Source organism: Diadema antillarum, unplaced genomic scaffold, assembly GCF_040938485.1.
Source record: "Diadema antillarum isolate AM-2024a unplaced genomic scaffold, OU_Dant_1.0 seq00000187_RagTag, whole genome shotgun sequence".
Taxonomy (NCBI): Eukaryota; Metazoa; Echinodermata; class Echinoidea; order Diadematoida; family Diadematidae; genus Diadema; species Diadema antillarum.
The window spans coordinates 480,103-507,360 of NW_027271251.1; the positions used below are offsets into that span (position 1 = coordinate 480,103).

General features: G+C 41.8%; 1 protein-coding gene across 1 annotated transcript in view; it reads left to right on the forward strand.

The window, feature by feature from the left end:
- LOC139728616 (uncharacterized) overlaps positions 1–27,258 on the forward strand; it is a 116,173-nt gene that overhangs the window by 83,519 nt on the left and 5,396 nt on the right. Inside the window, exons 24-27 of the mRNA XM_071639557.1 lie at positions 42–16,072; positions 16,502–17,144; positions 22,115–22,176; positions 25,935–25,999. Coding sequence (XP_071495658.1) covers positions 42–16,072; positions 16,502–17,144; positions 22,115–22,176; positions 25,935–25,999 — 16,801 coding nt within the window. The remainder of the gene's footprint in view (positions 1–41; positions 16,073–16,501; positions 17,145–22,114; positions 22,177–25,934; positions 26,000–27,258) is intronic.

Sequence of the window (27,258 nt, forward strand, 5' to 3'; positions counted from 1 at the left end):
TGAATGATTGACATTTCTCTTTCATATCTTGTTTTCAACAGGCAAACAGCAACTTCTGGATGAGCTGACTCAATTGCAGGAATTGCTGAGCTCACACTCTGAAATGTGCACACTACCTAGTGTTGTGGCTGATTGCAACATGGATGCCGACGATCTCTCCAGCTTGGATATCGCCAGGAAGCGTGTTGCCATGATGGAGCTGATGCAGCGGCAAGCCCAGCGAAAGGCGCTGGCTGCCCTAGAGAGGAGACAGGCCACTCTGGAGGTTCAGCAAAGGACAGCACAGCTTATCCTGAAGCATGAAGAACAGAAACTCCAGGACATTGAAACAGATTCTTGCCTTTTGGAAAATGACCTTGCGGCAGGGCAGTCACCTGAGAAAGAGCTGAGGAAGAGCAGTACTGAGAATGGTGTTTGTGGTTCAGCAGAGAACATTGGTATGCAATTGTCAGCCTCTGGGAGGGTCAGTCCTGTTGGAAATAGTGATCCAGAAACCATGCATCATAGCCAAAATAGCTCCCCTAAAAATAAGAGTAGCCCTCCAGAAGTGTATGGTGTGGCCAAGAAAGATTGCAATGGATCATGCAAAGAGTCAAGTGGGTCTGTCCGAAAAACAGCACATTCCAAGCCTTCCAAGCGAAATGATGTTGGATCTGTAAGAACTAAATCCAGGCTTGAGCAAACCAGGAAAGAAAGTTCCAATAGAACTCCGACAACAAGATCTCCTTCACCATGTAAAACTTCTCGATCAAGTTCACCATTGAAATCATCTCGATCTAGCTCCCCGATAAAATCATCTAGATCTAGCTCCCCGATGAAATCGTCTAGGTCATCATCTCCTGCTAGTTCTACATCAGGGATGGTAGGCAACAAGAGAGCTTCAGGAGACGTGTTTTCACGTTTGTATCCACAGCAGGAAGCAAAATTTGAGTTTCTGAGAAAGAGGAGTCCACCGCGGTACTCTGAGCATGATCCTCACAGAGAGAGGCAGAGAGATGCTCCATGCTTCATAAGGAAGGAGAGGTCCCCTATACGAGATGACCCAATTAGGTTAAAGGACAGGACACGTGACAGTGATCATTTAGAGAAGGAAAGCAGAACAAGAGTGCCTTTGAGTAATCTTCCAGACAGAGCAAAGCAAAATTTGCATTCAAGAAGTAGAAGTGCCAGTCCCTCTGTCAACAAGCCAATAAAACCAGTTTCTCGACCAAAGAAATTTCCAGCCCTGAAGTCACCATCAGATAATGAGAAACCACAGATCAAAACAAATGAATCATCAAAAGCTCCAATCAGATCTACTCATGCTAGAAGTCAGAGTGAACCTTCCAAAAGTCCAGGCAAACACCAAAGAGCTTCTGGAGACCAGAGCACTCCTATCAAACCTCAGGACAAAAACATACCAAAGCACACCAGCTTGAGTAAGAAACCTAGCAGGACTCTAAATGCAGGTACTGCCAAGTCAAAGCTTTACAGTGTTCCTAATGCATCTCCAACAAGAACAAACCCCAATGTAAGTAAAACTGCCTCACCAAGAAAGATATCTGAACACACATCTAGAAGTCCATCTCCAAGAAAAGGACAGGAGCATGCTCGATCTCATCGAAAAACAGTCAAGAGGCCTCTTTCAGCTGCGCAGAAAACACCAAATGGAGATTGTAATGGTTCTCCTGGCCCAAGGAGAAAATTTCAACGCACACCTGTTGTCAAACCCAAAAACTGGCCATCCCTGGAAAACCTTCCTAAAAGCACGCCAAGGTCAGAAGCCTTCTTTGTTCCTTTAACCAGCCAGCAGCTGAGAGATGAACTACAAAAGCGCCCTGTCGAGGGGAATACTAGTCCGTTTCATATCCTTGGTGATGAGATGGGCCAACGCATGGATTGTCAAGACAGTCATCACATGACTGGGAAGAAGATATCTACAGGGAACAAGACAGAACAATCTCAAGCATTGCCAGGAATTAATGTTGATGTACAAACACTTCAGACTGGTTGTCTATTCCCTCAGACCACTGACAATGACTACATTTCCTCTGACAACTTATCTGACTCCTTGGAGGAAAGCCCCAAGTTTCACAGAAACCATGATGCAGAAGCATATACCGATCACATTCAAGGACCAAGGGTAGTTGATATGGCCTCTGCTGATGAAGATGAGTTCTGGGCTATTCCTGTGTCATCTGAAGACATCATTTCAGCATCAAGTGATGAGGATGTTGACAATGATATTGAAGCTGTGAAGAATCTTGATTTGGCTGAAAGGAGACAAAGCTGTGACTCAACAGACAATATCTTTCCAAACCGCAATGCTTACCAACAGAGTGAACCTCGTCATAGGAAAGCAGAGCCACATTCAGGAGAATCAGAAGTTGAAGATCTTGATGTTAATTGTAGTTCTGATGGACATGAAACTTATGAGTGCAATAACAGCAATGTATCAAGGGAGGGAGGCACGTCCCCAGCCACAAGCAATCATGAAAGAAACTCTTCCAGTGCTGATGAGCTCACTACTGATTCTGGTAGTTTGCCTGCCATGTTGGACTCATGTCCTGCTACAGGTGGGCAGGTCAAAGATTCTTCAAATCCAGAGCAGGACTGTGAGGTACTGTCAGCTTTGGATGGAAATCTGGCTGCAGAAGCAGTTGAAACAAACTCTGATCATCCCAAATGTGCTTGCCCTAGAGAAGAGAGTGAAACTGATCTGGAGGACAACATTTCATCACCAGATGGGGAGGGTGTTGCATGTCATGATGAGGATCAGCGAAGTGCCAACCAGGCATCCTTTATGCCAGACAGCTCTGAGTGTAATCTTTCAAGTGTTGATAATCCTTTGTGTGATGTCAAGGATGAAAGTGAAAATCAGACAGATTGTACGTCCCTATACCGTACTGTTTTGCATACTGATAATGCAGAACTAGAGCAAGATACTGGCAAAGACAAAGATGTGTTAGAGGAAAACAATAACAAGGACTCTCCAAAAGAAGAATTAGTAAAAAATAAATGTATTGCACCTGGAACTGACACAAGAGATATTGCACATGCAGGAGAGACTGAAGGTAACAGAGATTCTGAAGAAGAATCTCTTCCACAGGAGGCTTTGTGTCTTGATGTCAGCAATAACCCAATCTGTCAAACTGGTAATGAAAATGAAGGAACAGCATCTGAAATTCTCGCTGAAGATGCTGGAACTGAAGGTAGACAAAACACTGAAGAGGATGGACATGTGAGAGAATATGGCAATGCAAATATCCCTGATAGCGATGAGGAAGTCTTAGATCATGCACAAGCAGGGTCACATGAATTAAGCCCAGAAGACGCACCTGCAGATGAGCCCCTTGTTGAAACACATACAGGATGTGACTCAGTAGACACCACGGATGATCTTCATGTTGCCAATTTTGGAAATAAGGAATTAGCAGAAGGGACAAGCAAACCTGATGGAAAACCATGTGAAGAACAAACAGTTGAATGGAAACCCTCAGAATGTGGCAGTCCTATAGGACACAGAATATTTCCTGAAGCAACTGGATTGGGCGCTGGAGTTGCAATTTCCTCCACTCCAAATGAATGTGAGAGCCCTACCCCAGAGAAAGATGAAGAACAAGATGAGGGCTACATAGGGAAGCAGCTTGCAGACACCAGTGATGTAACACCCTTCACTGAGGGAACAAATCCTGATGGTACCGATAGAGAGGGAGAAAAGTTTCCTCTTAATATGGGACAGTTGCCAGATACTGCCTTTGATGCACAGCTTGAGACCTTACCTTGCCATGACAATTTGCCATTGAGTACCAGTGAGCTGCATCACTTACCAAATTTAGATCAGATTCCAACTTATGTAGCCCGCACAGAACAATACACAACCTCACTTGAACAGTCACCATCGATGGATGATACTGCAAGGACTGCAAATGAGGATGTCGTGGTGAAGCCAGAGGATGACTTCACAGACTCATGTAAACAGAGTGCTGGTGTCACAGATGGGGAGAATGACCCTGGTCAGGAGCCTGATAGTACATCTTCACATCCAACTGAAAAACAAGATTTGACAGAGCAACTTCCTAGTCCGTCAGACACGCATTCTGATGAATCTGAAGACACAGACGCTGAACAATCAGCATGTAATGAACATCACTCTCTTCACCAGGATATTTTGGATTTGCAAGTTTGTAATGAGCATGGGAGACTATCTCACCAACATGAGCCACAACAAGAGACAAATGTACAAGAATCACCTTTTCAGGCAGATGAAAATCATGCAGAACATCTCACAGGTAATAAAGAGTGTAGTGCAGCTGATGTCTCATCTTCACAGAATAACAGTCCAGAAAAAAGACAGCTCAGTGCAAATATAACTGCACTGAATGTAGACCTCGCAGAGATTACAGATACAAACACACCAGAGAAACTGTCTCAAGATAGTGCTACATCTGATAATGAAGACACATTGGAAAGTGAAATTTCAATCACAAAATGTTCAATGCCAAAGACAAAACATGATATCTGTGTTGAAACAGATATTCCCCATGCTGATGATAAAGACATGCTGCAAAGTGAAGATTCGTTCCCAGAATGTCCAATGCCAGAGAAGGAACATGATGTCTGTGTTGAAACAGATATTCCCCATGCTGATGAGACTGATATGCTGTTAAGTGAAGTTGCAGTCGCAGAATGTCCAGTGCCAGAGAAGGAGCGTGACATCATTCTCGAAACAGATATTCCCCATGCTAATGAGAATGAGATGCTGGAAAGGGAAGTCCCAGTCGCAAAATGTCCAGTGCCAGAGAAGGAACACGATATCTGGGTCGAAACAGATGTTCCCCATGCTGCTGAGAATAGCATGCTCGAAAGCGAAGAATTAGTCACAGAATGTCCAGTGCCAGAGAAGGAACATGACGTCAGTGTTGGAACAGATATTCCCCAAGCTGATGAGAAAGATATGCTGCGAAGTGAAGATTCACTCCCAGATGGTCCAGTGCCTGAGAAGGAACGTGATGTTGGTGTCAAAACAGATCTTCCTCATGCTGATGAGAAAGATATGCTGCAAAGTGAATATTCATTTGCAGAAGGTCCAGTGCCAGAGAAGGAACATGATAACTGTGTCAAAACAGATGTTCTCCATGCTGATGTCAAAACAGGTGTTCCCTGTGCAGATGGGAATGACATGCGGGAAAGTGAAGATTCATTCGCAGAAGGTCCAGTGCCAGAGAAGGAACATGATGTCTGTGTCAAAACAGATCTTCCCCATGCTGATAAGAAAGACATGCTGGAAAGTAAAGTTGCAGTCGCAGAATGTCCAGTGCCAGAGAAGGAACATGACATCAGTGATGAAACAAATATTCCCCATGCCGATCAGAAAGACAAGCTTGAAAGTGAAGAATTAGTCACAGAATATCCAGTGCCAGAGAAGGAACGTGATGTCTGTGTCAAAACAGATCTTCCCCATGCTGATGAGAAAGACATGCGGCAAAATGAAGATTCAGTCACAGAATGTCAAGTGCCAGAGAAGGAACATGACGTCTGTGTTGGAGCAGATATTCCCCATGTACATTCAGCAAGCCCTGTAGTGAATGGTACTGAAAATGTTTCAGCTAGTACACATTTATCTCAAAGCCACCCTGTTGGGAGCAGTCTACCTAATGAATCAGATCAGTGTGACCAAGAGACTGCAGCATCATTGAACAGAGAGCAGCTAGTGCTTGCTACAAGTGATGAATGCACTGATGATAATGCCAGCCATGCTCAAAGCAAACAAGTAACGGTGAGTCGTGCCTCTCCTGTTGCTTTTTCTGATGACGAAGAGGTCAGTGCAGATACTTCTTCATGTTCATCTAGTAGCGCTGAACAGGATTTTTTTAATGAAGAAGAAACTTTATCTGATTTCTTAGAGGATGTGAAAGACTTTGAGGATCATGATTCAGCAGTGAGTGATGATGGACCAGAATACCAACCACATGAGATAAGTGGCAAAGCTGTAATGAGAATGAGTGATACTGATCAATCTTCAGAAGCAGAAACAGCTCCAGATAAAGATGTCTTGAACATGGAGGCAATGACATCATTGAGTGGTTCTAAGGAGTCACCGTTGACTTTGTTGCCAGCACCACTGTTTGAAAATGAGTTTGTTGAAAAACCTCTCTTTGCTTACCAACATAGTCCATCACAAATAAGTGCCTGTAGAGATAGTCTACCAGACAGCTCAGGTATGTTCCACAGTGCTATGGAAAGTTCTCTGTATCAGACTGCCATCGAATCTCCTGTGGACAGCTCAGGAACAGAAAAGGGCAATTTCCCACTCGGGCCATGGAAAAAGGATCAGCTCCTTGCCTCTAGCACTCCCACGGGAACACCTGTCAGCACACCAGTTCGAGAGCCAGATCTGAATGAAAGGCAGTCCTGGAAGCATACAGGCTCACCCTCATCAGCTCACATAGAATCAGAAGACATTGCACAAAATTCTGAGTCCAGTAGTATGAGTGATAGAGATGTAAATGAAATGATAAGCTTCAAACCAACTGGGCATTTAAGTGACCAATGTCCAGCAGACATGAAAGACATGAAAGGGGAATTCATCAAGGAAGTAGACAGTACAGATGTGTTACCATTAGCCAACAATTTTCATAGCCGATTTACATCCCCAAATGGATATCTACCCCAACATGAGCCGTCCACTCTTGATAATCATGAGTATTCCTATGAAGAAGAGGAAGCAGCAGAAACTTCTGAAGCACCATACTCATCTATGCATTTGCCAGTAGATCAGACTTACACTCCTCATAGTCTGCCACCTATCCAGGAAGAAGAGGACACTCCAACAGAGACCTCTGATTCTGCAGAAACCTGTAGCACTCTGCACACTTTGTCTCCACAGAATAGTCGAAATTCATCACCAGCATCTGAAATGTCAGGTGACTCAGAAGAAGGTCCCATTGTGACAGGAAATGAAAGCAATGCCATCAAATCATTGTCGTCAACATTGCCACAATCATGTAAAAAACTTGAGGAAAGTCCCACCTGCAGTAACGATGAAAGCAAACCCAAATCAAATTCTGTCAAGTTGGATGGAAAGAGTGTCAACAGCATGATCCATACAACAGCTCCTGCATCAGAGATTACCACAGATGCAGATATCAATCCTACCACAGAAGCAGGCACCATAGAGAAAGATCCCCCAGATTCTCCAAAGAAGTGCACCTCCATGAAAAAGAATGATGTATTCTCTCGACTGTACCCTCAGAGCACCCCAAAGTTTTCTTTCAAGAAAAAGAGTGCTGTTTCAGTCATACCAAAAGATACGCCCATTCCATCAGTGTCACCAAGACTTAATAGAAAACAGCTGATTGACAGTAATCAAAATATGGACCCCCTTAAATCAAAAGATAGTGCATCGGAGAGAGCAGAAGATTCTAGCAATGGCTTTGACAGCAGTGATCCTTGTTTTCATCCTAGTCAAGACATGGAATCAGTAGATCTCAGCAACCCAGAAAATGTTCTCAATGAAGTTAAAGAGATTACTTCAGAGAGGGGTGATCTAAGACCTGGTGTGACTTATGAGAAGAATCAGCAAACTTCTGCGACACCTGAATATTGTGATCATGCTTTGAATGGGATAGGAGACATGCATATCAATCACATGGGCAAATTTGTAGATGCTCCTCAGTCTGATGCGGTAGAGAACTTGCGACCATTTCTTGGCAAGGAATATGCCATGGCAAGTGCTAAACTCACCATGTTCATGAGAATGTTTGGCCTCTCAGTTGAAAGTAGTGACAGCTCAGATGGTTCTGATTCGCCAGTGCTTGGGATGGGAAGCAGTGAAAGAGGTCTTGTGAATAGCATTGTTGGTGATGGGGTTGGGTACAACCGTGAGGCTCTTAAGCGGGATCTCATCCAAAGTCCTGAAAGTGAACCAGAGGAATGTGGAAACATGCACAGCCCAAGCTGGATGGGATCAGATGCAGCTGTGGATGGTGATTCTTCAATTAGAGAATTGAGGAGTAGGTCCACTACCTTTTCAGATGTTGAACCAATTAACACTGGTGATGAACTTGGTTTAGACAGCGCGGATGATGTAAGCATTCTTTTGGAAACAGAAGGATCCAACTCAGCTGAGATTGATAGAGACATAGTGAAGGCTGAAGATAAATTTGATGTCTCAAAAATGGCAAATGTTCACACAGAACCTTCCATTTCCTGTACAATGCAAGTGGTGGATCGATGTGAAGATATCTTTCGTGCAACAATGAACATCAATGGATGTGAAATGCCAGATATCCCTGCAGCATCAAAGATGGACTCTGCTGAGCCAAGTCAGGTGTCCCTTTATACTTACAGCTCAGATGATGGAGCAAAAATAACCCCTCAAAAGGCTTACAGCCTTCCCAGTGGAGCAGAAGAAAATACTCCCACGTTTGCCCCTTGCAATGTAAAACCAGCAACAGAACAGCGTGAAAGTGAGGAGAATGAAGCAGTCCTAATCCAAGATGCCTATGAGCAGAAACTGCCGCAATTCAGGAGCAACTTATCAGATGTTGTTCTAGTAAAAGAAAATGTCAATGTTATAAATAATTCCTCTAGGAACATCCCTCTACCAAACCTTCCACTTATCCTCCAACAGATTCATGAAGGTGAATCTACAAATGAGATAAGTGAGCATGTCTTGTCCTCTGAGGGAGAGCAAGGTGATGAAAGACAAGCTCAAATTTCAAACAACAGAAACCAAGTCATCCATGCAGCTACAGATGACAAACTGCAGGTGCCAGAGTCAGAAAATTCGACAAATGATGAAACAGATGAGCACTACTCTGGCAGCAGTGTAAAGCTATCTGAGGTACCTGAGGAGGCTTCGAAAGAGCTTTTGTCTCAGGACATGAACAAGGCAAACAATGAAGGCATCCCCGATTTGAAACCTTCATCAGAAGTCATAACAGCCTCTAAAGTGTTACTACCTGAGTACACACTGCCCTCATTCTTGTACGAGAGGCCAGCAGGTGAGCATCTGCACGACAAAGCCCAAACTGTCCCAGTAACACTTGCAGGCAATAGTTCACTGCTGATCAGCATTGATGCAAGTGATGAGCAAGCTTTAACTGTACCTGTATGGCAGAAAGAAAAATCCAAGGTTATGTTCATCAAGAGCAGTGATGAAAGTTTGTCTCTCAAGAATGTAGTGAGTGAAGATATTCACAGTGATATGATGGTTGTTGATGATGTGGTGTTACCAGCTGTCATGCAGACATTGCAGTCAGGCCATGATAATGTGTTATCCCCCAAAGCGTCATCAAATGCTGAAGTGGAAGAAAGGGAGGACAGTGTGGACAAATCAACAGTTGTGGAGGAGGTTACAGAAGAACTCTGTGAATCACTACCCAAAAAGGAATCCTGCCACATTGATGAAAACTTGCCATCTACAAGTGGAGACCACCCTCAGATTTCATTTAAAAAGGATATCAATGCACCACAATCCAAAGAAGACAATGGCAAGCAGGCAATAAGAGAAGATCTTCCAAATCACTCGAGAGTTTTGGAAAAGTCAACAACACCAACTCTCCAGCTATCACATCCTGATGAAACAGTGGAGGCTCCAAGCAGGAGCCTGATAGAATCTGGTTCTGTAGATGGTAGGTTGCCTGATAGCTTCACAATGCCAGATTTCAGCAGTGAACCTCAAGATTCAGCTCCTCAGTTCCACCAAGTAGCAGTTGATGTGAATGAAAATGGATGTCTCACAGATGAAGTAGCAAATGATGACAGACCAGGAGCGCCTGTTCCTCAGTTGGTATGCAGTGAAGAGAAGGCACCATCTTTCATCAGTGAAGAACCTGAAACTGATACCTCTGTTAGCAAAATATCATTACTGCCAATGGAATTAGACATCGGTCAACAAACAAATCCCGTGCCTACCAGTGAACCAGTGGTCTCAGAGTTAATCCTAAATACACCTGTCATTCTGCCAGACAACATTACACTGGTGAGATTACGAGGCCTGATGGACACAGACAGTAAGATGCACCTGCAAGCTGATGTGCAGAGCATAGAGACAGTGAGTGAAGAGGGGAGCAACTCATCCAGTGAAGAGTCAAGAAAAAATTGGAAGCACCGGCCAGATGAAAAAATAAGTACTATCGAAGGTACCCCATCACATATGTTTGATATGAATGCTGATGAAGAATGTCCTCGTGGCAGTCCAATAGCTCATGAAAAAGACGTTTCAAATCCAGAAAAGCAAACCATGCTTTGTGATGAAAATTTGGCAGATTCTGTGGAAAGAGATCACCATGTTCAACTGCCATGTGCTGTTGTCAGTGAGGTATATGTGCAAAATTTAGCGACTCTTCCTGAGTACAAACTTCACATGGCGAAACAAGGAACACCCACACAAAGCATTCAGGATGTTAAGAATGATGGGTCAGGAGACTGCAAGGAGGGAGCAATGGAAACTGATCCCACATCTCTGTCTGAGACTAGTGGAAAACCCGAGAGTGCCCCTGGTGATATTTGTGGGCATTCTCCTGCAGAGAACACTCCAGATAGCGAGTTACCCACCATTCATGGAGCTGAGAACCCTTCACATGGCCATGAGACATTCTTCAGTTCCAATGCTCTTGATGATATCAGTGACACGTCCATGCACCAGGATGAAGTCTCATCAGATGATGTAAGCAATGTCCTGGATGAAATCTGCACAAAGCATTCAGTTACCCTTCCAGAATTCACTTGGCCAACAAACTTCTCTCCAAATACTCCAGCTAAAGGTGCACAGAATAGTAGTGAACCACCATCAATCAGCAATGACGAGGAAATGAAAAGCAAGCCTGCCTCTACGCCAATGTGTCATTATGAAAAACGTCCCTCTGCAAATGCAACAACATCTTCTACAGAGCAAACTGTACCTCCTGATTGTGTGCATAAGATGTTGTATGATGATGTCTTTAGTAATGGTGCCAAGGATGATATCAGAGATGCTCCACCTCCTGGTGGTATGCAGGAAATGTTTCATGATGAAGAGGGCCATAGTGACGGTGCTAGGGTCAATAAAAAAGATTACCCGCCTCCAAAGGTGCATTGCACATCTCCAGGTAATATTGCCAACAACTGTACACCAGAAAGTGAAGAAAGAATCAATGATGAAACACAAGGAATGTTCAAGGAACTTCTTGATGATGTAGAGAACAGAGTGTCAGGAGACTGCAGAATGGACACCAAATCTACTCATTCACCCAAGACACCCAGACAACTTGATGGTGAACCTACTGATGATCATATCAGTTCTGGTGATTTCAATTCTTCTGATATGGATTTTGTCAGCAAACCACCATTGAATCAAGAAAAAGAGCAATCTTATCATGGTGATCCTGAGAAAGCTGCTAGAACGTCTGAAGAGAGTCAAGGTGTTTCAAGTAACCGTCCTCCTTTCATATCAGAAATCTGTACAAAACACCCAGTTACCCTTGCAGAATATACCATGCCGACAAGGTTCCAACACAATGTTTCTGATGTAAGCGCAGGAAATAGTGATGGATTGCCAACCATAATGAAAGACAAAGAAGAGATGACAAGCCAACCATCATCTTCATCTGGTAATCAGCATGAAGGAATTTCGCTTTCCAATGTCATGACTCCATCTACTGCAGATGAAGATGCAAATACCAACAGTGCCAGAGAAGATCATGGCAGAGTGACTCCTGACTTATTACATTCCAGAGTCAACCAAACATGTACTCCTCATGTGGTTGACCAGATTGATGGTCATGCCAAAGAAGAGTACAATGAAGCACAATGTAATCCAGACCTGTCTGTAACACCACAGATGCATGTGTCATGCTTCGAAGAGCATATGTCTTCAAATTATAGAGCAGATGATGTAGTGACAAGAATATCTAGTGATGAGTCTGCAAGTCAAAATCCTTCTATCCAACAAAATATTGATGAAGGAGAGCCAGGTAGTCAGCACATTTTCAAAAACTTGGAGCCTGTTTTAGTGAAAGTAGCACAACATTTGCCAGATGAACCAGTCCAGTGGCATTTGCTGCAGTCTCTTGATGACTTGAGTGACAGTCCCAAAGTACAACAATCAGCTTCTCCTGTGAGTGACAATACCACACAATGCACTGACACAGAATGTATTCCTCGAAGAGAAACTGATGTTTGTAAGATTGAAGTGCCTGAGGACAGTCCCATATCTCCCAATGTATTACTTACTGATGATATGCATTCCTTTAAACCTATCACTCCCTCACCAAGACTCATGATGTCAGCAGAGCAGTTAGAAAAAGATGTGAAGGATAGAGTGGATGACACGTCCACAAAGAGGGTTATTGAGACATTGGAGGAGGCAAGGTTTCCACAAGCGACTTCTTGTGGAGTAGAGGATGAGGTTCAACTGGAGCAGCTGGGGAGTGAATGCACCCCATCTGACAGACAGAAGGATACCGAGTCTCAGCAGTTGTCATCTTCCCTTCTAGCACCACACCAAGAACTGGGAAATGTCCACAGTCCTGCAGTCTCTCCATTTCTTAGCTCTCGCAGCACAGATGATGAGCTCATTCAGATCTTTGCAGCAGCCAAGCACACAGGGTTTCAGTCACTTTACGTCACAGTGGGTACAAATACATCCCCTGGACTTAATGGCTCTCATATTTCCATTGCTGATGCATCTACTTTTACAGATGATGGCTGCAATGTTTTGTCAGATAATTCAGAACCGAACTTAGAGCAACTGTTCAGCGTTAGTGTTCAGACATCCCCATTTGAAGGTGTCAACCTACAAGATACTAGCACAAGTCCAACCAATTTCACAAGTGGTCATCTGGAAGTGGCCAATGAGAAGGGTGCTCAAACAGTCTCTCCAGGCGATGAGCCAGACCATGGCATGGGTATTGATGCAAGTGTGTCTGTGGACACAATTCATATAACAGCACAACACTCTGAAAAGGACATTGTGTCTGACAGCCAGAGTGTTGGAACAAGTCCATTGCCTGAGATAGAGTCTGTCAGCACAATTTCCCCCACTCTTGCATCATCACCCATAAAGATTCAGGACAGTCTGGCAGGAGGCTCACGCTCAGCAAAATCACAACTGGAAGAAATTTCCCTTGCTCATGATCAAGAATGCCAAACCTCTGTGTTTTCAAGCAGTCCTTCCAGTCCATCACCATCTTCATCAATTGCAGATGTGGGAGACATATCCTGGAGGAGGGGCAGTGAGGTGCTTCAAGAACTGACAGAAGAAATGGACTCACAAGAGCTTGAATTGTTTGCTGTCCTCATGCATAAGCGAAGACTCTCAGAGCAAACTGTGGAGAGGGTCAAAGATCTAGCCGCAAAGCTTCGCAGGAGCAACAGAGATGATGAGCTCAATCTCCTAGGCTCTGATTTAAATCCCGAATTGGATGTCCCTCTTGTTCAGTCAGATGGTGAAACGATCATAGAAGAGAGTAGTGTCACAATCAACACAGCTGCAGATGAAAATGAAAAAGCAGAAGATGAGCACAGTTGCCATGACTTCCCTAGAATTCAGTCACCAGACCAGATGGACTCAAGCACTTCCTCAGAGGTCAGGGAAGCAGTGAACTCCATATCTGAACAACTTACTGAGGACATTACCAGTGACTTATGTGATGCCTCTGTCCAAGAAAACAAATTAAAACCAGAACATTTGGAAACCACATCAAATACTGAAGTATATAGTCATAATTTGTATGAAAGGACTGATGATGTAGCAGCAGGAAATGATGAGTTTCTTGAACTTCCAAGTCATAAGGGTAAAGTGAGTCCACCTGGAGTATCAGCTGCTCAAGAAACCCCTTCAGAATTCAGTATTCCATCACCCAGTAGTGATAGCAAAATAGACGGAAAACCAGTGGTGCCTGACCAGCGTAGATCCCATTATGTGACTAGTGTTGCCCCCAAAGCTACTGAAAATGCCACTGCCAAGTCTAGATCATCATCGCAGAATGACTGGCATGCTATGCCATTACAGTCTTCATGGGATGAAGCCCTTTTTGAAAACAGAAACAACAACAACAGTGCAGATTTGGACGAAAACAGTTATGTATCCAATCATGAAGAGAACACGTCAGCAAGACCTGTTGACAGTATTTTGCTGCCTGATGAAGCCTCAGTAAAGAAAGCATTAAAGCGCACACTATCTTCATTTTCTGATGTCAGCGTTGACTCCAATTTAGACTTCCCCGCTGGTGTAGACACAAACTCTAAGGAATCCTATACAGAGGAGGAGGATGAGGAGGAGGAAGAGTTATCTAAAGATGCACTTGGAGAGAGCTTTGACTCAGACTTGTTTGGAGACTCCATTGAACCAGAATTGTTGGCACTACAGACAGACACAGATTACAACCTGGCAGGTACTGGGCCAATGCTCAGCAATTCTCCAACAGGGAAGCCAGGAACTGTAGGACCTGAACATACCAATTCTATAAAGCAGCTTCCTGGAAAGTCAAAACAGCCAGAAATCAAGAGAGAATATGTAGACACTCCTGAGCAAGAGGAAGATGAAGATGTGAATGAGGTTGACTCATTGCGGGTCCATGTTCCTTCACTGTCACCTGCAAAGTTAGAATGGCTGCTGGCAGAGTCAGAGTCTGAAACAGAAGTTAGTTACCTACCACTGAGTGAACACCCAGAAAATGATAAGATCCCACTTCCAGGCTACAGTCCTGTCTTACCCAAGAATCCCCTCGTTATGAAGAAACATACAGAAGAAATCCTCCCACATCAAATTAATGAAAAGGTTTCTGCAAGAGACCTTAGTCTCAATATGTATCCTGTCAAATTTTCCTTACCTGATGAGTCCCATACCACCCCTGTTCTCTACCAGCCAATGGAACTGCCAGCAGGAAGTGGAAACAACAACATGGAGAGAACTGGATCCAGTCTTGGGGAAAGCAGTGGCGTCTTCAGTCTGGCAAGTGAAATGCCCAATCAACGTCAGGAAAAGACTCCTATTGGATCAATGGACTCACTCATCAATGCAACATCAACTGATGAAGAAAGGGACTTGGACCAGCTAAGGGCTGAGTATGAAAAACTTCTACAGAAAAGAAAGTCTAACATCAAATCAGAAAGAATGGCACAGAAAGATAGTACCATAACCTCAGATACCCATCTGGAAAACCTAAGTGATACAGAGAGTAAGGTGTCTTTACCTGATTCACATGGAATGATGAATGGATACAAGAGTCCCAACTCAACCAGCAGCTCTGAACTGGATGGCTTTGTGCACGGGTACTACAGCAAAAGTTGGGATCGACGAGACACCTCTGTGGAAATCCTAGAAGCCCAGGTAATGCATGGGATTGGGGAGACAGATGCATTACTGAATTACTTGGATGATGATCTCCCTCTAGAATATTGGAACTCTCAAAAGAAATCCTTTAATGACCAAAGATGCAGTGAGCAACCTGTGGAGAGGACAGAAGCATCTGCGAGCAGAATTACAGATCCAACAACACCGCCAAAGCCTTCCCGGAAAAGTCCAAGAGCCTCAATGAGGAAGTCATCAACCTCCCCATCCTCTCTAACCACCCCAAGCCAAACGACCCCTCCACCTGTCCAGCGAGTTGTGACACCACCATCATACACTCTGTACCCTCCCAAATCTCCCAGTGAGCCCACCGCTAGCACAGAAAGATATCGTCCAAGTGAGCATCTGAAGTTTCTGAAAAGGGTCAGGGAGAATGTGGTCAAGGCTACTGCTCATTCCCCCTCCTCAGCATCCCCATCACCAGCTTCATCGCCTTACCCGAGTCCACTATCTACTCACACAGACATAGGAGGCCCATTGACATCTGCCTTCAACATGGAGAGGGAAGAGATACTATTTCTTCTTAAAGAGTTGAGGGAAACACGAAGGTTGTCACAGTCAGAGATAGCCAAGGCAGAGGTGGATTTACTCCCCTCCAGGAGATGCTATTCAGCTGGAGACACCAGCATGCAGGACAGAGATGCTTTCAACAATCGCCCAGGAGGTGAGGATTCCAAGGATCAACTCACCAGTAATAACGAGCTGCGTGCTGATCCTGATGTCACAGCACCAAACACCTCCAGACCTGAGGAAGTGAGTAGCCTATCCTGTCTCCTTTCGATATCTCAGTCAGTAGAAATTCGCCATTAGACTTGTTCGGAATGATCAACAAAGTTCTTTATGATACCTGTTGTAGTTTCTTGTTTATTAGAGTAAATTCATTTGCACATCATTTGAGCAGATTTTTAACGACCTGAAATTTTAGACAGCGGTCAAAAGTGGTTACAGCAGAGCAGTATGACAAAGTTTGCCCACTGTTGATTATTGATGTGTAATGTGGAGAAGAATTATTTTAGAGAGAATGTGTTATCAGTTTGTTAGGTTAATATCAGTCTAGAAAGTTCTCTCGTTATCTTTCATCTCATGAAATCAATCTTTTTCGAGCCTTTTTTTTTGACGTCAAATTTAATATCTTTATCTTATCCATGCACTGTCTCATCTTTATTCCTACATTTACCTTAGGAACTTATCAACAGAGAGATTGCATCGTTACGTGCTGCTGCATCAGTCATCAAGCCATCAGTGCTTCCATCACCATCCAATCCAGAGTCTGAGTTTGAGGAGGACAGAGAGGAGAATCCATTCGAGTCTGGGGGTTCCCCAAGCAAACCAGCATATTACCAACTCTATGGCAACCCCACCAGGTTATCATCATCAACGAGTAAGGAACCATATAAGCCACCTAAATCGCGCTATGGGTATACCCTCTATGATGATGTGACATCTCCCATGACAAAGACATTCCCTCCTGCATCGTCCTCTGTCTCTAGTAGAGCCCCTCCACCAACGACATCAACACCCCTTCATTCCAGTGGAGGTGTCCAGCTACAGCAGTATACCCCACTACGGAGCACAGGCCTCTCAACAAGCCTCCCCGTCCCTCCCAGTCAAAGAAAACCCCTGTTACCAAGTGGAGTGTACCTTTCTGCTTCTCGTCACAAGAGTACCAGTGCAGCACTTCCAGGAGCACGTACCCCACCTGGTTACCGCGGAGCTCCAGGGAGCCAGGTGAAGATGTCCCCACTAAAATCCAACATCAGACATCGTCGACACCAATCAGGGAAGACGTTCCAAGAATTGCCAACAGTGAAGGAGTCCAAACTTGGTGAGTACCACAGTAAGATGATTAATTCCTTTTTCTTTTCTTTTTTTTTTGCATTCTTACTGTTGACAGTTATTTGAATATGCCCAAATCCTGTATTTCCATTTTGTATGAAACTACAAAGTTAAAACTTGCCAAAGCATGAGCATTCCAAACTTGACAGATGGTAGAGATACCATTTGTACAATGAATACTTGGGATATCGTGATACGATGTGAACAGTTTTGTCATGCACAAGTACAATGACATCAAATCAGAAAAGAAGACCTTCATAGCACTCCTTTGGTACCTCTGTCAGCAATAGAAGAACATACTCTATGGCTTGCTATTTTCAGATGAACTCATCTAATGAAAGAAAAGTAATGAAATAACCAGACATGTTTCAAATTTGAAATCACTGGCGCATGTATAGAATGGAAATTTTCATTGAGATTAAGATTGATCTTTGATTTGATCATTGGCATCTCAGGATGAAAGCCAATTAATTTTTTTTTTTTTTTTTTTTGTCTGCTGTTCTGAATTTGACATCTTAATGCATATTGTTTTAAAATTTGGCATTTCCTAATGCTTTACACCATTTCATTGCCTTTATGACTGACTGCCATTGGATGTGACATTTTCGACAGAAATGCCGAAAGGAAGCATTGGTAAATTGTGATTGAAGTGTTGTGGTGTGAGCAAAGTTTCTCTGAACTGTGACAAAGCATTACCTCAATCCCCCCATTTCGTGTTAATTTGCAGATATTAATTGTGATTTCTTTTTTTTTTAATCTTGATTTTCTTTGGCGTCTTACCAATGAACCTGAAAAATCCCTTTCCACTTTTATGTCACTTACTACACCTTAAAGTAAAATTTGATGCTGTTTCTTAGCACCAGGTATATGAAATAGTATATGCTGATATACCTCAAAATACTGTAAAATACAACAATTTAACTACAACTTCATATAACAGTAATGATAATTTGTTCAAATTACATTCATCTCCTGGTCATGTACATGTAGATTAGGACACAAGGATTGCTGCTTTAAGGTCACATATTTTTCAACATTCAGTGTTACACTACTATGCTACTTGGGTGTATTCAAGATAGAATTTGCGGATGACATACATGTGTACATGTAGTGTGAGATGCATAATGCACAGTGTGGTGAATTAGTACATGCCTGAAGATACAATGTACAAATACAAAATCTCATTGATCACACCATCAAATATGCAAACACTCATACATTGCATACATGGTTTATCTTAATGACACTCAGATATCATGGTGATACATGTTTCACTACAATGAAACAGTGACAATGAAAGATCAAACAATAAGGACTAAGTGCAACTCAATGCTCTACTACAACCTGTGGGTATTATGAGACAGTGATTGCAAATTTGAGTGGGAGATAGATGTTTCATCATGATCTGTGTTATTTTGCAATCAGGATTGTCTCCCCACCAAACAGCTTCTGGCCTGTACTCACTGGGTGTCTTTTAGGAAAAGGTCATCATCTACAGAACAAGAAACGTAATTCTCTGCCTCTGTTTTGGTCACATCATTAAAGTGTTATGTCTACAAGATACTGCAGTTGTAATGTAATCACACATCCGTTTCATTACCCAACATGCTTAAGTGAATACTTGTTCTTCACTACACACTCATAAAGATAAACTGTTGTACAGTGCTAGTATGTTGTCATTTGAAAAAAAGAGGCAGATCTACATATCGTCTGCATGTAAAACAATGGGCACAATTTGTGAAGATAGTGGCAATTGCTGGACATTTGTTGGCCATCAGCATAAACGTTGTATGTATTTTGTCACTAGTACTGTTGTCCACATACTTGTAATCTGATGTATTTTCATTCCCAAGGTGCTGTGATGTTCGTTTCAAGCACTTTTCCTGGTACTTCCCTTTCTACATTTCCATTGGAAAGGTTTTGAATTCAGAATAGCAGTTTGAAAAAGATTTCGCTATTCAAAATGCAGCAAATTTACAGGATGTACACTGTAGCAATTAAAAGATGAAGCAATTGAAATGCAGTAATTCAAAGCTATAGCAATTCAAATTCAACATGCATACAAATCAAATGCACAAGTTTTGTCCAGCTCTTTTTTTTTTCCTTTTTAGCTCACCTGAGCCAAAGGCTCAAGTGAGCTATTGCGATCGCCCTTCGTCCGGCGTCCGTCGTGCGTCGTGCGTCGTGCGTCGTGCGTCGTCCGTCGTCCGTCGTCCGTCGTCCGTCGTGCGTCGTCCGTCGTGCGTCGTGCGTAAACTTTTTACATTTTCATCTTCTTCTTGAAAACCCCAAGACCGATTTTCATCAAACTTGGCAGGTAGCATCCCTAGGGGGTTAGGAACTCAATTTGTTAAAATGGGCACCATGCCCCACCCAGGGGGCCCCCAGGGGGGCCCAAACCCCCCAAAATTAAGGAATCTGTAAAAATCTTCTTCTCTAGAACCAGAAGTGATAGAGCTAAGTTAATAATATGAGTTAGTACATTGATGACTGTAGTTTCAAGTTTGTTCATGGCAGAATCAGGGGTGCCCCCCTTGGGACCCAGGGGAGGGGGGTGGGGAAGGGTTCTAATGGGGCCTAAATTGTACATTTTCATCTTCTTCTAGAGAACTCCATGACCCATTTTCACCAAACTTGGCAGGTAGCATCCCTAGGGGGTTAGGAACTCCATTTGTTAAAATGGGCACCATGACCCACCCAGGGGGCCCCCAGGGGGCCCAAACCCCCCAAAATTAAGGAATCCGCAAAAATCTTCTTCTCTAGAACCAGAAGTGATAGAGCTAGGTTAATACTATGAGTTAGCACATTGATGACTGTAGTTTCAAGTTTGTTCATGGCAGAATCAGGGGTGCCCCCCTTTGGACCCGGGGGGGGGGGGGGGGGGGGGTGGGGGTGAGGAGGGGTCCTAATGGGGCCTAAATTGTACATTTTTATCTTCTTCTTGAGAACCCCATGACCCATTTTCACCAAACTTGGCAGGTAGCATCCCTAGGGGGTTAGGATCTCAATTTGTTAAAATGGGCACCATGCCCCGCCCAGGGGGCCCCCAGGGGGCCCAAACCCCCCAAATGAAGGAATCTTTAAAAATCTTCTCTAGAATCAGAAGTTATAGAGCTGAGATAATACTATGAGTGAGTACAGTAATGACTGTAGTTTCAAGTTTGTTCATAGGAGATCCAGGGGTGCCCCTCTTGGGGGTGGGGGGGGGGGGGTGGTTGGAAGGGTCCAAATGGAGGCCTGAATTGTACATTTTCATCTTCTTCCTGAAAACCTCATGATGGATTTTTGTCAAACTTGGCAGGTAGCATCCCTAGGTGGTCAGGATCTCAATTTATCAAACTGGGCACCATGCCCCACCCAGAGGGCCCCAGGGGGCCCCAATTCCCCCAAATTAAGGAATCTTGAAAAAATTGGGCCCTTATTGTACATTTTCATCTTCCACTTGAGAATGCCTCGTCAAATTTTGGTAGAGCTGTGAATAATTTAGATTAGTGACTGCGTGAAAGGTGAACTTGCGATACTCAGGTGAGCGCTAGACCCGCGGGTCTCTTGTTTTTTTTTGCAGTCACACTTTTCAATGAACACCTTTTTTTTTTTTGTAGTCACTTCATGCTTTGATTGTTCTGACATGGGCAATACAGATCTAAGTGAATGTAAGATTTAGACTTCCATCTTCATGTTTAAATAGTGCCAATGTCTTCCAGTGAAATTACTTGTGTCATCAGCTGAAAAAGAGTTTCACTGCTTCAAAAGACTCGCTCTCTATCTCTCATGCAAACATCCTGAATTTTCACATTTTCACATCAAGAAAAGAAAGAACATACACATGGCACCTATGATGCAATACTTTGTCATGAATGGGAAATGTAAAAGTGTGGAATTTTCCTCTGTGTTTACCTAGTTTTCAAGATGACATCCAGTCACTATCAGACATAGTTTTTCTGTGTTGAAACAATTATTTCAGAAAAAGCATCTCTCAGAATTACTCTAATTGGTTGACCTCTTCATGATTTCCCAAAGTGCCTTGAAAAGGGGATGATAACATCTTTGACAATGTGTTTACACATAGCTCTATGTTACTCACCTGTACAATTGTCATTGTATGCTACTGAAGTCATCATATTATGATACACGATATTCAGTTATTCCATTGAAAATTTACCATTGTTGCACACTAAGTGTGTGATTAGAAAAAAAAATCATGTTTGGAAAACATGCTTCAAGCTTACTGTTCATACCATGCATACAACATTCCATAAGGAGGATATAAATCACTGTGTCAACATCAGTCCTTCACTTTTGACGCTCAGTACTGTAAAAGCTGTTATTTAGGCATACACAGATCTTTCTATTTTTTTTAAGTAGGAGGTGACAGACATTTTTGTGAAATGTCGTTTTTTCGATTTGACACTGAGGCTAAGTGTACTAATGACTGTCCATTTGTTGAATTAGCAGCCCAACACTGATTTGCAAAATTCTTGAAAAATTAAACTCTTGTGATTATAACAGCTTTTACAGTACTGTATACATCCCTCACAGTCTGCTTTTAGCCACAATACCTGATAATATGCCCAGTTTGTACTATATTGACTTTCTGAAGTCAACGTACATGTACATTTATGCGAATGTTTGTCTGATATTTGTCTGAGAATGAAACTTTATCCAATATCCAATATTACCATTAATTATGATAATTATATCTAGTTTTTAGATAGCACATTTCATACTTGTTAAGTATCTCAGTGCGCTTTACCGACTATTATTATTACCATCTATTCTGTCACCATTCCAATTTCTATGTGCAGCCTATTGACTGCTTTGTATTCAGTATTCAGATATTTTGTTGAGATATATTTTGTCTGAGTATAATTCAGAGTCATCACTCTTCTGCTTCCTCATGATTTCCTCTCCTTTTTGTTTTGTGCACACTATCGTTTGTTTACCTGTTCACTCAAAAAGTCTGGTCTCGTCCTGAATGTCAGCTTGTGGCCGAGAAGGCAATCCAAACTCTGGTTTCTGAGGTAAAAGCACTCAAAATGACCGGACAGTTCGGCAACATTAAAGCCATATAGGCTTACCAAGTTGGCTTTACCGTATGGTGTTCCCCTTCAGCAGAGACTAACAGTAATATGATTCCCCCCCCCCCCCATCATATATTTCACATGATGCCTCAGTGCAGTAAAGTAAAAGGTGCAAGTGAAACTAATTACCATACAAAAATCAATCTCCTTGCTGTTGATTGCAAATCACACATGCTGTTAATTTCCATTGAGCAGTGCACATAATGGCATGCAAAAGTGGTGTGTGAAGCAATTTTCCTTTTTCTTTGACAGTCCACCATATTTGTGGTAGTGTTTTTACTTTTCTTTTTGATGGATGTGGACCTTCATTGTTTACTTTTCTTTTGCTTACATAATCATTTGGAGAGAAAGTATAAGGACAGATACAAGAAGAGAGAAACAAAGTACAGCTTCACAAAATAAGTATTATTATTCATTGCTTGTTCTAGGAGCTGTACGATTGTGTATTTTCTTCCAGATGTTCATTTACTTCCTCCCCCTTGTGATTAACAATACCTTCTTTGCGACAAAATTCGCTGTTCTCCTGTCTTCTGTCATCGTTATGATTTCAATATCTTATATGCACACAGCTATTTCAATGTTCTGGCTGAACCTGGACATGCTCACCACTCTGTAGCAAGTTTAGAAATATATTCTCCCAATAATTTCATTCATTTTTATAATCATAAGTCCTTTAATACTCTGACAACCTTTAAGATTTCACAACTTCAACAAAATTTTCCAGCTTAAGTTGTTTTCGAGCATTTATCCCCAAACATTTCCTCCAGGTGTTAGATCATTTATGTTGCTATATTGCATTATGAGAATTGTTACTACTATTTGAAAAATAATATGTAAAAGAAATTTGTCATTTTTCACCATTGTCTAAATATGTCACTATTCAAAGCACCCTTCTTCCGCAGGATTTTTTTTTTTTTTTTTTTTTTTTTTGTACCTAACATCCTGCTCATTGCAGGAACATATTAAGCTGCTGGCCACATGACATCTCTCCAGTCATATCCCTTTAAGAGCCACATGTTGAAATATTGTCTTATTATTCATTAACCTGTATATCTCTTCATCCATTTGTACATGTGCTTTTATATCTGTCAATGTATCATCCTATTTGTCATCTGTGTTACTTGCTCTTATTATCATTGGTATAAAAGATTTGGATGGCAGAAATCTCTACAGTGCCTTATTGCTTCCTTTAACACAATATGCTCCACCCTTGCAAAGCTTGATTTTTAAAGCTTGTATTCACAACCATTTAGTGCTTACTTCACTGTGGATATCATTTGTGATAATTTGAAGTTGTGTGTAGCTATCAAAAATGTGTATGTTGCATATATAGTGATTTGCTGCTGAAATGCCTCAACATCATGTTGCTCTACTTATGTAAGCAGCTGTCATGCACATGATATAGGTCTTAAGATATGAAGACAAAGTGTACTGGAGTACTGTGTGCCAGTTTTCATCCGAGCTGATCACATGATAATTTAGGCTGGTCTGAGTCATTTCAGACTTTCCAATTAGCCTGAATGCTTCCCATATTGCTCAAATTCCTTGAGCTTCCAGCAAGAACAGAATTGCACATTCTTCTCTAATTCTATCATAGAGAGTGTAAATATTGAGAAAACAGCTCGACATATTACAATATTCATTTTTAAATCAAGTGTAATGTACTACTGAAGAGAATTGATTTCTCTGTCAAGGAAAAAACAACAACTAAAGCTTCATGTCACTAGTGGTATTTTTGTAAAAGAAGTATCTGTGAAATCTATTAAAAAATACAGTTTTAAATAAGAAGACCTCCAATTGAAGGGAGAGTTAGTTTCTAACATGAGCCATTATCTAACATTTAAGAAAAACATATAAATTGACATACTGTGTTTCATGACCCCTGTATTTCTGTCACTAACTTTATACTATGAGTATATATTCAGTGTAGTCCAAATTATGATTAATACCCTGTGCAAATGTGTACAAGAGTACAATATTAACACATAATAAATGTTTATATGGTGAAAAATATCTTGAGATTTAATTCCTGTGGTTTGAAGTTATCCATTATTTACATATAATCATGAATTTAAAATGTCAAAAGCAATTGCCTGAAATAAGTGGGTGTATGAATCTTAGTGAGTCTGAAGTATTTTTGCTCTCACACTTCCAATCATTAAGGCCCTCTCATCAAATATTGTGGAGATGTGCACATAGGACCAAGCAAGCTCTGTTTGATTTAGAAGCCAGTCAGTCAAATTCAGACATGAAATGGGGATTAAATTGCACAGGGATTGTAAAAGCATATATGTGAATGCTTAAAGGTTCCTTCTTGAGGCTGCAGTCACATAGGAGCTTTAATAATGACTTTGTACTGAGGAAGTGCACAGCAAGATGTGGTATGGTAGCTGGGTTGGGAGGAATTGTTTCTCAAAAAGTCAGAATATTGTAATTTCTTTTGTGGCCTACACGATATTGGTTTTCTTGGTTGTAACTAAAGAGAATGCCATTGGCAGCCTCGGATGGATGACAGAGAGTCAATAATGTTGTCACCAGACAATTTTCAGATTGTTGTACCTGATGGGAAAGTTATTAAGGGTTATCTCTCACACAACATGCCATCACATACACTGTACATGGTAAATGACAAGATGGTTATATCATTACAGGGGGATTACTGCATGCTGCATCCCTTTGTGATATCTCTTTAAAGAAGCAAATTGCTTTATTTAACAGTCTAATGAGTCATGGTAATAAAATGGAAAGATCATCACCCAGCAACCAGTGGCAGTTACATTAAAAAAGCCTACCACAATCTTCTGATAGTGTGTCAGAGCCACTTGCAACCTTTTGCATCCCATCATATGACTGGGGCATGATGCTTTGATTTTGTGTGGAAAACATGCCAGAGCTTCTAGATATAGCTGATGTAGTACAATGCTTTAGGAGAGTATTGGGCAGAATGTTAATGGCTTCCTATGGTGCATTTTTTGCTTTCATCATCAAAATGTCACAATGCGCAAGTCTGATTTGGATGTTCGGGATCCCTTATGGCTTGCAAAAAAAACTTCCATCAGTAGGGATCTGTAGTACATTCATGATTAGAAAAAAAAACCAACTAGATAGTGCATTCATATATCCTGCTCAGATGAAGAGACTTATATGTTGTAACTTGTATGACATACATCTTTCTTCAGCGATGATTTGTGATTGTGACTGATATAGGATTTATGTGCTTACAAACATCCTCGTAAAGCATGAATGAAGGTTAGAGCTTTGACAAGTAAATTTTTTTGAAACTTGATTATTCTTTCACTTTCACAAGTTTCTGTAATCTAAGGTTCCGGAAATCCAAGTGAACGATAGTTCATATTCAACCAAAAGATATTAAGTCGAATCCAGTCTGTTTTATACTGTCACTGCTTGGCAGTTGTACACACATCAATTCAATGAGTCCAATAGTGACCTGGGGTGGGCATCTTGAAGCTCTTTGTATCCAATGAAAAAGGCACTAGTCAAGTATGAACTGTTCATTAATTTAACAAAAGCTGAGTAAATGAGTACATTTGTAGGTACACATGTCATTATTAAGTAGGTAGGCCTCCATATAATATCCACTTGTATGTATCATGTACTCATATGATAATTACATACATTGTACATGCAGGCCATTTCTGCAGATCTCACTCTCTTGATGGTTATTGTCTTTGTTGCAGATGGCTCACTTCAACAGCTTTGATCCCAGCATCAACCAGCAGCCAGAAGAGGAGGGAGGCTGGAGGTAACCATGACAACACCAATCAGATTTCATTAGATTTAAAAACATAGCCTTTGCTAGCAGCAAACTGCAGCACACCAAATCTAGCCTTGTTTTATGTGGCTGATGTTACTTTTATGCTAATGCAGCTACATAAATCAGTAGGATTATTTATGTTGGATGCTTTTCATAGTGTTAGGTTGCAAACAGTATAATATTCCCCATAGCCTTGTAGCTATAAGGAAGTTCATATATGTATGGCTCATTGCAAAATTTACAAGACATTATGGTGTATTGTGAAATTTTGCAGTCCCTTAAGGGGGTATCTCACTGAGCGGCGAACGTTTGCGAACGTAGCGAAATTGGGAATTCGCCAGGGTTCGTAAACGGTTGCAAAAGGTTCGTTAACATTCGCAAGAAAGTTCGCAAACGGTTTTTATTGTCGCAAACAGTTTTTCTTGTCGCAAAGAAATTTTGAACATGTTCAAAATTTCTTTGCGAACCTTTGCGAATTTGTATTTTCGCTAACAGTTGCAAACATTCGCAAACATTCGCAAAACACTCGTAAGAATTCGCAAACGGTCGTAATACGGTGTCGCTAACATTTTTATATGATTCGCCACTGCTAGCGAACAAGTAACCACGTGGTTCCTATATAAAAGCTTCTGAAACAGACAAGGTTCCACTCTAAGAAAGTTCTTGAAGCTCTTGACATCTCCATCATGATTGTAATTGCTTCAAAAGCTTTTCATACTGACTAAAGTCTGTCCTCTGCAACAAGCACTCTCTGACTCTCTTTCTTTTCTTCTTCCTTTCTTGTTTTTCTTTATTTTATTTCTCTTATGCTGCACAATAGCTGTAGCAGCAGCCTGACAAAGCAGCTCTTCAAGGATAGCAGCACCTTGAGCCTCTTCTTGGCAGAAATTTATTTCCATATCCTGGGAATCCATCTTGAACGGTTGTCACAAGAGATCTGAATTCAGTGGAAGGTTTTATGTCGTTTTATGGGTCTTACTATACACAATCGCCTGGTACTTTTCTAGGTCCAAGAACATTCGCAAAATTGTCGCAAAGGATTTGCAAACAGTTGCTAATATTTGCAAAACCGTCGCTAACATTTGCAAAATTGTCGCTAACATTTGCTAACATTCGCTAATAGTCGCCACCTGTGTTCGCAAACACTTTCGCAAACAGTCACTAAAGTGTTGCTAATTGTCACTAAACATCGCTAAAAGTCGCTAACTGTCGCTAATGGCAGAAGCGAACTTTGATTTTTCGCAAAC